General features: G+C 32.9%; 2 protein-coding genes across 2 annotated transcripts in view; one reads left to right on the plus strand and one right to left on the minus strand.

Annotated features, from left to right (window-relative positions):
• Window positions 1-11,177, minus strand: part of LOC107170766 (uncharacterized) — a 164,172-nt gene that overhangs the window by 55,276 nt on the left and 97,719 nt on the right. The window lies entirely within an intron of this gene.
• LOC107170794 (uncharacterized) lies at window positions 3,951-4,738 on the plus strand. Its single transcript, XM_089218724.1, has 3 exons — window positions 3,951-4,023; window positions 4,077-4,569; window positions 4,637-4,738. The coding sequence occupies exons 1-3, from the start codon at window positions 3,951-3,953 to the stop codon at window positions 4,713-4,715; spliced, it is 645 nt and encodes a 214-aa protein (XP_089074850.1). The 3' UTR covers window positions 4,716-4,738.

Genomic DNA, 11,177 nt, shown 5'->3' on the forward strand with positions numbered 1-11,177 from the left:
TATTATTATTTCAGGTATTGCTCGTGTACCTACAATTCAACGTAACGAGGTAGCTGTAGCTCCACGCGACGGTGTATCCGTCGTTCAATCAGTTCCATCGACCCAGCGTCAAAACATCCCGAACGGATACATAGAGATTGGCCCGCAACTATTTGTCCCCGACAATGCAGCTGGAGCGTCAAACAGTCACCATGTCATACCAAATACTACTATTCCACCGGTACCAGCAAACGAGCAATGGTATGATAACGAGGGAGATGATATTTGTATGGAAGTTTCGGAACACGTTGAGAACGCTGGACTATGTGATGGCCAAGGTAAGATTTATATTAATACTAGGTGTATATGGGGTAAAGGATAATTAGGTGTTTTTTGTTTAGATTTTTATATAACCACGAAAGAGGGGAAGCGTGTGCATGTAGAAAATACGAAAACTGTTAAGAATTCTAAAAAGATTCGAATGCGGACAGTACAAGAGTTAGGATTCATAGAAATAAGTGCATCAAATAATAGAATAATTGTAAACTATTTCGCTAAAAATTTAAAAAAAATACAAGATTATATTACTTTTCTCTCCTCAATTAAATCAGATTTAATAAAATTACTAAAATCAGCTGTCAAAAAAAATCCGATAAAATTCAATTTAAAACTAGAGGCTACATATCACAAAGACAACGTTGAAGACTCGTCGGAAAATAGATCTTTTAAGACATCGGCCAGGGCGATTTTTTTAGATTCAGACTTAGACGATATAATTGAACAGACGTACGTCAAGTTATTAGTCGAGGAAGAAATGTATGCCGCCCGCGGAAGCGGCTTCACGCTGCAATTCATCGACGGAATTATTTTGACTGTATATAGGTATACGCCTATGGTTGGTGCGTCCTATTCAAGTCTTAACGAGTATACGGATAATAACGATAGGGACAGTAGTGAAGGCGAGAAAGAAAATGATAGTGGAGAAATTGAGGACGAAAATAATTTTAATATAATTAACCTACAGGATAATAGTGAAGCAGAGGATAATAATAATAGTGAGGGTGGAGACTTAGAAGGGGCTAACGAAGACGGTAGAAATTTAAATATAAATCAAATACAGAATAATTTTGTAACGACTGCTACGTTATATATTCCATTACCAAGTAGTATCCAAAATAAACGGGCGACTATCAATCCGCTGAACAACGATCAACTTTGTTTTAAATGGAGCATTCTGGCGAAACACGTCACTGGCGGTAATAAAGCACGTATAGGAAATAATTATTATCAACACGAAAACAAATATAACTTTACGGGTTTATCGTTCCCAACTCCATTAAGTGATGTAAAAATTTTTGAACATAACAACCATTTAACCAGTATAAATGTATATGGATTAGAAAAAAAATTTAACCCCATCTTAAAAACAGATTTTTACATTGTTTTTCCACTGAAAGTCGTCGATGAAGAAAAAGCTGATCATTTTGATCTGCTTTTTATTACGGAAAACGAAAAAGTACATTTTATTTTCATTAATAACTTTTCCCGCCTTATTCGAGCTCAATCAACTGGACATAATGAGAAACGGTTGTTTTGTAAACGATGTTTTACATCATTTGACGATAGAGTTTTAAAATATAGAAAAAATGGACGTGCTGGGCTTGAGGAGCACATGAAAATATGTGGGGGGCATAAACCAATTTTGCCCGTGATGCCTACGCCCGGATCAACACTAGAATTTAAGTCTTTTCAGAATTCAATACGTCACCCAATCGTGATTTATGATGATTTTGAGGCGTTGTTAGTAAAAACGAACGAGAAAAGAGGAGAAAAAACTATGGTAATACAGAAACATGAAGTCATGAGTTATGGTTTTGTAGTGAAGGCTAGCGAAGACGTTCCACCAGAGCTGATAGAAAAATATAATATCCCGACATCTCCAGTTATTTTCCGTGGAAGTGAGGTTAGCCAGGACGTGGGTAGGCATTTTGTAGGAGCAATTGTTGACGTGGGGCGGAGAATCGAAAATTTATTAAAGACCCGTGTACCCATGATTATAACTGAAGAAGAAGAAAAAACACATCAAGAGTGTAAGGTGTGCAATTTATGTAAACGTGATATAATAGGTAGGGAAAAAGTGAGAGACCACTGTCACTTGAGTGGTAAATTTAGACAGACGCTTTGTTCTAAATGCAATCTTGCCTTAATACAACCAAAATTTGTTCCGTGTTATTTTCATAACTTGAGCAACTACGACTCTAATTTTATTATTTCTAATCTCGCATACGATACTAAAACTATTACTGTTATTCCGAATAGTGAAGAGAAATTTATATCTTTTTCAAAATATTTAAGTAGTACTTTCACTATTCGGTTTATCGATACTATAAGGTTTATGGCGTCGAGCTTGGAAAGATTGGCTGAAAACCTCATAACACCAGGGCTTGAAAAATTCCGTGAGACTGCAAAACATTTTGTCGCCGGAGATATGGCACTCGTTTCTCGCAAGGGGGTATATCCTTATGACTATACTGATAGTTGGGTGAAACTAGATGAAAAAAGATTACCTAGAAAAGAAGAATTTTATAGCACGCTTAAGGAAAGTGGGATTGAAGACGAAGAGTATGAGCATGCCGAGAAGGTTTGGAGACACTTTGGGTGTACTACACTCGGAGAATACTCAGATTTATACTTAAAAATCGATGTGCTGCTACTATCTGACGTCTTTGAAAACTTTCGAGATGTGTGCATGAAAGCGTATTCAATCGACCCGGCATTTTATTACACAGCCCCTGGAATGTCTTTTGATTGCATGTTGAAAAAAACTGAGATCAAATTGGACCTTCTGTCGGATTATGAGATGGTCTTAATGATTGAAAAAGGTTTTAAAAAAAGTTTAAAAGTTTAAAAGTTTAAAAGTTTAAAAATTTTGATATATAATTTTTTTTGAATTAAATAGGTATTCGCGGTGGACTGGTGCAGGCAAGCATGCGGTATGCAAAAGCAAATAATGAGAAGGCTCCCGAATATGATGCAGAGAAAGAAAAATCGTGGTTGGTTTATCAAGATTGTAAGAAAAAAAGTATTAATATTTTTAAATAATAGACTAATAAACTTATCTTATTAAATATTCTTAGGTAATAATTTGTATGGTTATTCAATGAGTGAGTACATGCCCAGTGGAGGATTTGAGTGGGTTAAAGCCTCACTTGATGGATTGAACGATTTGAATGACAACTCGCCTATAGGTCGGATTTATGAGGTGGATGTAGCTTATCCAAAAGAATTGCACGATCGGCACAATGATCTTCCATTTCTTCCGCAAAACACTATTCCTGCAGTTTCGAGAGCCCAAAAACTGATGGCTACACTAGAGCCCAAAAAAAATTATATAATTCATTACAGGAACCTCCAGCAGTGCATAAAAAATGGATTAATAGTTGAAAAAGTAAAAAATATTGTATTTTTTATAAGCTTGAATATATTTTTGTCTTTATTATTATTATTATTATAGGTGCATAGAGTAGTTCAATTTAAACAGTCGGGGTGGTTAGCTGATTATATTTCACTAAATACCAAAATGAGAAAGGAAGCGAGAAATGACTTTGAAAAAGAATTTTATAAATTAATGAATAATGCAGTATTTGGTTTGTTACTTTTAAACTTTTTTTTGTAAATTGAAAATTGTATAGTATTTATTATTTTGTAGGAAAGACGTTAGAATCGATGAGAAAAAGGTTGAAAATGGAGATAGTAGCAAGTGATAGACGTCTTCAAAAACTTATTAATAAATCTACTTTCAAGCATTGTACTACATACAACGAGAATCTTTCAGCCGTCACGTTGGAAAATAAAATCATAGATTTTTGTAAACCGATATATATAGGTATATATATATATATATTTTTTATCCTGAAATTGACTTATGTTGACTATTAGGTTTTGCTGTACTTGATATATCCAAATCATTAATGTATGATTATCATTACAATGTGATGCAGAAACATTATGCGGAAAAAATCCATCTTATGTACACTGATACAGGTAAATAAATATTTTATATGTTTTATGTTAAGCACTACATTTTTTTTTTTCAGACTCACTGGTCTATCATATATACACTGAAGATTTTTATGAGGACTTAATTAACAACCCCATCTTACTTGACAGGATGGATACTTCGAATCTTCCACAGAACCACCCTTGTTATATTCCCGACCGTAGCAAGGTACCAGGCTTCTTTTCGGATGAGACGAAGGGCGATATAATGACGGAGTTTTGCGCACTCCGTGCCAAATCGTACGCTTTTAAAATTATGGGGGCCGGGGGGAATAGTCCAAAAGAGGAGATTAGGGCCAAAGGTATAAGAACACATGTCGTTGATAACCACATGTCATTCGAAGACCATAGGAAATGTCTTTTTGGTGAAGCCGGTTTAAACGTGTATAGAGAAAATATTTCTATACGGCCTTTCAACCACCAGTTGAGGACTCTTAAGACTCAAAAATTAACATATAATAGTTATGATGATAAGAGGGTCATTCAAGAAGATAAAATACACACCTTAGCACATGGCCATTATCGTTTAGAGTGAGTAAAAACCAATAAATATATAATTTACTTTATTTTTTCTTATATTATTTTAAAAATTAAATAGGGAAGCTGAAGAACTAGAGCGTGAACTTGAGCGAGTGGAATCAGAGATGTCAGCAATGATGGAGGATAGTGTATATTAAGTTTTAATATGATAATTGAATATATTATTTATGTATTATAAATACTTTGTATATTTTATTTTATTTTGTGGTATATTTGCTCTGTATATTGAATTATTTTTTTTTTAGTTCTATCTAATTAAATAACCTGTAAATAAAAATCTTATGAATATTTAATACTTTGTAAATATCAAGTAAAAGCTTTGTAAAAATATTTCTTAAAATATATTGTATTGTGTCTTAATCTAATTATTATATATTTAAGATAGGATATATTTTATAATTTACTTTTTATATAATTTTTTTTCTTTAAAAAATGTAAATATTATAATATTCTTAATATACTTAACATGTTTTTTCTGTTTCAGATAGATGGAGAACCATATTATTATTATTATATATATTTAATTAAATCCTTGTAAATGCTAACATATATATAAATGTATGTTTATATGTTAGCATATAAATAAAAAAAAACAATGTAAAATATAATTATATTATGTTTATTAAACAAAAATGTATACAATTATATATTTATGAATTATTTATAAGCCATTTCTTTATTGCAAATACTTTATGGGATGTACATTGTTTTGGATTAAATTCCATATGAAAAATACAGCAGGGAAGAGTTTCATCGTCACATATTTGGTCTAGACGTGGACATCCAAGGTCTTCGATATTGATGAGTGCGATGTGAGGTATAAATTCTATAAGAAGTTGTTTTTTCTGCTCGCCTTTGACGTAAATGCAGGTGAACTTTAAAGAATTCAATATTCTACTTAGTTCTTCATACTCGATATCACCATATTCTATAGTTAGTTTATGATAGTTATGCTCCAACCACTTGTTTGTTTTTCGACTCTTGTTGTCCTGCATAGATTTCGAGTTTTTAAAAATCCAGTGTTGAGTTGCCCATGTTTCTGTATCGACTACAGACATTTCTTTAATAAAATATTTATTGTTTGCTCCAAGAACACATTGCATGTCTAAGATGGCTGAAGACATTATGACTTGTTTTCATGAACTCATTAAATATTAATAATTTACAGAGGTATACCGTATACCAGTCACGATGTGGTTGACAGCTCGATTGAAATTATATCTCATATATTTAACCAATTATTGTATTTATTTAGTTTTTCTTTTCATAACTGCCTTCAACTATTGCCAAACGTGAATTTAATTCTGAAATATATGCCGCATGATTCGGTAATGAGTTTTCATCAAATATTCCGGTTATGCGATTTATTTCATCTTTTAATTGGAACAAGTCATGTCCCTGAATACCTATTGCTGTACTAGTTTCAGCACAGTCATTAAATAGCTTCGACATACGATTTTCACAATTTAATAAAGACTTATTGTTTATTTGTATATTATTTTCCAACAATTGTGTCTTCTCTTGTAGATTAACGAAATGTTTTTTCAAATTATTAATTTCTTTCTGTTGGAGTTCCACACCATTTAGAATTGATTTATTACTTGACTGAATATCTGATAGAATTCTCTTAGTATCACCAGCTTGAGAACTACCAAACACGTTCATAGTTATAAAACGACTGACGCTATATTTTAACATCACGTGTATTTATCCAACTATTATGAGTATTTTCAAATCCTAGCCACTTGACAAACACACGATTCCCCTTCCTTCTTATAATTTTTTCGATCAAATATTCATTAGGGAAATTAGTTTTGAATATTTCTTGAGAGTAAAAACAACCTGCAATAGGTTTACCCATATAATCTTGTAACTGATATGTAACTGGTAATGTTTTATTTATTTTAATAATCTCAAATATTTCAGTAGACCAGTTTGGAAGATAGCCTTTTGTAAACACGCCTTTTTGTGTACTGATCCGAACGTTATCTCCGACTTTGAATTTATTTTTTGCATTATATTTTATTTTACGATGTTTTATTTTCACCGACTCAGGGTTAGCATCTGCCTGCATTGGTGACATTCCTATAGTTCTATGTCGTGAATTATTATATTCTTCAAGCAGCTTCGGTAAAATAGAAATCCAATCCTGAGAACCACGTGCGGTGAACTCTCTATACATTTTTTCCTTTAAAGTTCGATTAAACCTTTCTACAATACAAGCTTTTAAAATACTGAATGTCGAATATTTGTGTATGTTATACTTGGTCATTAATGCGTCGAAAGTGGTGTTATAAAATTCTTTTCCGTTATCGAGTTGTAAAAGTTTTGGTGAGCCTTCAAGTAATATTTTAGACATTGCGCCAGTTACTTCTTTTCCTGTTTTAGACTTTAATGGTAATGCCCAGGCTCGTTTCGTGAAACAGTCAATTACGGTCAAAATGTACTTGTTATTTTTGTTTTTATTGGAATATGGAATCATTTCAACCAAGTCAGCTTGCCATAAATCATTTTTTCCATACACGTTAACTCTACGTCTTTCGAAATTTTTCCTCGCTGGCTTGTGAAGTTCTAAAGCGATTTCACGTTTAGACATTTGGAATCCGTTTAATTAACCCAGCCTCACGCAGCTCTTCGAAAATCGAAATTATTTCGTTTGAAACACTTGTATTACCAGCTGATTTGGACGCGATAAGTAGACGTAATCTAACGACTAGTTCATTCGCGGATCGTCCCAGTACACTAAGTTATTTTTTCGTGATTTCATAAACAGTTCACCACCCGAAGGAAATAATTTACTAATAATATTAGAATATTTATTACCCGTCTTTTTGCTTTCTTTAGCTTTGACAAGCTCATCTAAAACAGAAGTTGCTTCCGCCATGACTACGTTTTAAATGTTAATATATATTTTTTGCATAGTCTTATATAACCACATATGTATCAAAACCATAACGATAACGTCCGTTATCGCGATCACTGTCTTTACAAATAACAACAAATGCAAACCTTTCACGGTTCCAACACGTAACACAAAAATGTTTAAACTGAATATAGGACATATCACCCGAACAGTGTTCGTTGTATACATGTTTTAAATTGGTTTCATCTTGTTTGAATAATACTATTAAATTTGCATTATCACGTATCAACTGTTTAGGTACTTTTGAATAACTCTGGGCTAAATAAAATATATCTATTTTATTGTGACGACCTCGAGAAAAATACTCCCTTATTACGTGCTGATGTTCTCCGATAACATCATCCATGATAAAAATAGAATTTGGTAAAACTTTCTCGGGTGGAATAACTTTATCAGTCTCAAAAAAAGTAAAAATGTTGACACCATCGATCTCATCAATAATCCGTTTTAATAATTTATATTTAGGTTGTTATAAAGTTTTAGAGTATATATAAACATTTTCAAAACGCAGTCCGTTTTCATCAACAAGTAAAAAATAGATTAAATTTGTTTTACCACAACCCGAACTACCCAAGACTAACGATCGTATCGTATTTGGGAAAAGCTCACCATGTCGCAGCTGAATTGTGTCGGGGGTATCAATGTTATAAATTCGGAGTTTTTTCTCTTGCTCGATAAAGCGCATTTTTAAAATTTTTAACTATAAATACGGATGTTCTGTCATTGAAAGCGTCACACGATTTCTCGCGTTCGTAAGCGAAACAACAGTAAGGGATCTGGACTTATTAACTCTGTTATAAATCATCTACCCGTGGAATTACATTTACCCGGTTATAGGTAAGTCACTACAAAAATATTATTATTAATAATAATTAAAAATTAAATAAATATATGTTTCTAGATTTGCCGGTCCTGGAACCAAATTAAAAGAAAGATTAGCACGTGGAGAACGCGGAATAAACCGCCTTGACGAGTTGGCCAGAGCTCACGATATTGCATACGACGAAAGTAATTCGCTCACTGATAGACATAGAGCGGATGAAGTTTTAGAAAATCAAGCTTGGGAAGTGTTCAAGTCCAAAAACACCGGCATTAAGGAAAAAGCTGCGTCTTGGTTAGTTACTACAGCTATGAAGGCAAAGCGTAAGCTTGGGGCTGGATGTGGTTTTAAAAAAATGGTTTCGGCAGCTAAAAAAGCAATCAAGAATAAAGTGAACGAGAAAAATATAACTAAATTAGTAAAAACTTGTCTGACAGCTGCGAAAAAATCGAAAAAATTGAAAAATAAAAATACTAAAACTCCAAGAATTATACCCATACCGAAAAAGGGTGGAGTTTTACCTTTAATACCTATTTTCGCTGGTTTATCGGCATTGGGGGCGCTTACCGGTGGTGTTGGTAATATAGTTAAAGTCGTGAATGAATTAAATTCTGGTAAAAACACTCCTATTCATTTAGGTAAAGGATTATATCTTACTCCTCACAAGGGGAGTTCTTATAAAATTGTAAAAGGTAAAGGTTTATACCTAGCACCGTACAAGGGCGGATCAGTTAAAAAAAAAAAATCGAAGTCAAAAAACTAATTTCCACGTTACCCGACAGAGCGTTGTTCGATTACGAGATTATAAAATACGCAGATATGTTGAAAATACCTCATTTCATTGGTGTATTTTCTAGAGACAAGTTGCCTCTACGGCCAAAAAATCAAGAGTCTGCTGTAGTTAATTTAGACATAGAAAACGGAACAGGTACTCATTGGGTAGCGTATAAGAAAATCGGAAAACAAGTTAAATATTATGACAGTTTTGGTAACTTGTCACCTCCACTAGAATTGGAGAAATATTTCAACGGATGTGATATCGAATATAATTACGACAGATATCAAAAATATAATACAACAAACTGCGGACACTTGTGTTTAAAATTTTTATCATGTATACTATAACGTTAACCGGTAACTCTAGCGAATTGTCATGTGACTTTTTCCCACCGATAGAAGTCGGAAAAAATGCGAAAATCGGACTGTTGGGTTTTCAAACGAATAATTCTATTCCAAATGTAAACGAAAAGTGTAATCGAATTGGTTTCATATATAATGGTAATAATAATAATAGTGATAGCTATGTAATACCTACAGGCTCTTATGAGTTGACGGAAATCGAAACGGCAATAAAACGAGCATTACATAATACTGATACTTTATTCGAGTTGAGAGCAGATAATAATACATTAAAATGTTCAATGTATTGTAGTGAAACTGTAGATCTTTCTATGACTAATAGTATAGGTCAGTTGTTGGGGTTCAAAAATGGTAAATACCAAGCTAATATTAATCATGTATCAGATACGTTGGTCAATATCAGCAGAACAAACTGTATACATATATATCGGATCAAACTTAGTTATGGGCTCATTCAATAACGGGAAGCAGTGCCATACAATACACGAGTTTTATCCAAATGTTCCTCCTGGTTATAAAATAATCGAGATACCACCACATTTGGTATTTTACCCCCTTAATACTTCATCAATAACACACGCAAGTATAATTTTAAAAAATCAGTACGACGAATTGGTCGATCTACGAGGTGAGCCTGTATCAATACGACTATTAATTCAAGACTTGTGAAATGGGTCTGCAATTTTATAATATAAATACGGCTGCATATGTAAAACCCGTTAGTCGTGTTAATATCACTAACAAGGTATCATCTCTAAAGAAAAAAACAAAAAAGAAACGAAAACAAGTTGGTCTAACAGCTGACAATTTGGCTTTTCTACGCTCGCTAAAGGCTATTTAATATGGATGATACTTATTTAAATGTCACTGCTGGTTACGTGGATGATTGTAGAATAACTCAAATTGACTATCATTCTTTTTTACCTTATTCGACATCCGCTCTTTCCAATAACGATGAGGTGCGTATTGCTTTACATAACACTGAGTCTTATACTTTACCGTGTGAGAGTTATATTTACATCGAGGGATCAATAACCAAACCGGCAGAAATAACTGACGAGATTAGATTTATAAACAATGGACTGTCGTTTCTTTTCTCCGAAATGAAATATGAAATAAACGGTAATCAAATTCAGAAACTCGTTAATCCAGGTATATCGACCACATTAAAAGGATATTGTTCGTACAATAAAACAAATATTACTTCACATCACAATTCTGCTTGGGACAGTGATATTAAAAATGCTAATAAAGATTTTATTGATAGCAACAATTTTAACGGATGTATTAATCTCAAAGATTTGTTTGGTTTTTGCGAAGATTATAAACGTATTTTAATAAACTGTAACCAGCAACTTATATTAAATAGAGTCTCGATCGATATCAATGCTATAAAACAGTATAAAAATAATGAAGTTGTTGCAGACGCGCCTAAACTAAAAGACGTTAAAATAAACATAACGAAAATATTATGGAGAATGCCTATAGTGAAAGTGAGTGATAGAGAAAAAATTCGATTGTTGAAAGTAATCAATAATCAGAAACCGCTTACATGCGCGTTTCGATCGTGGGAACTGTGTGAATATCCGTTTTTACCTCAAAACACTTCGCATTCGTGGAAAGTAAAGACTTCCAATAAATTAGAAAGACCTAGATATGTTATAATCGGTTTTCAAACCGATAGGAAAAATAGTTCGAGTAAAGCGATGTCATATT

Source organism: Diuraphis noxia, unplaced genomic scaffold, assembly GCF_037042655.1.
Source record: "Diuraphis noxia isolate RWA-SAM2 unplaced genomic scaffold, SU_Dnox_SAM2 contig0002, whole genome shotgun sequence".
NCBI classification, from domain to species: domain Eukaryota; kingdom Metazoa; phylum Arthropoda; class Insecta; order Hemiptera; family Aphididae; genus Diuraphis; species Diuraphis noxia.

What these genes read in the sequence shown, in the direction of transcription:
- LOC107170794 (XM_089218724.1), top strand. Translation starts at nt 3,951, where the DNA reads ATGTATGATTATCATTACAATGTGATGCAGAAACATTATGCGGAAAAA. An exon ending in TCTTATGTACACTGATACAG is followed by an intron (nt 4,024 to 4,076) that starts GTAAATAAATAT and finishes TTTTTTTTTCAG; the next exon opens with ACTCACTGGTCTATCATATA. An exon ending in CATGGCCATTATCGTTTAGA is followed by an intron (nt 4,570 to 4,636) that starts GTGAGTAAAAAC and finishes AAAATTAAATAG; the next exon opens with GGAAGCTGAAGAACTAGAGC.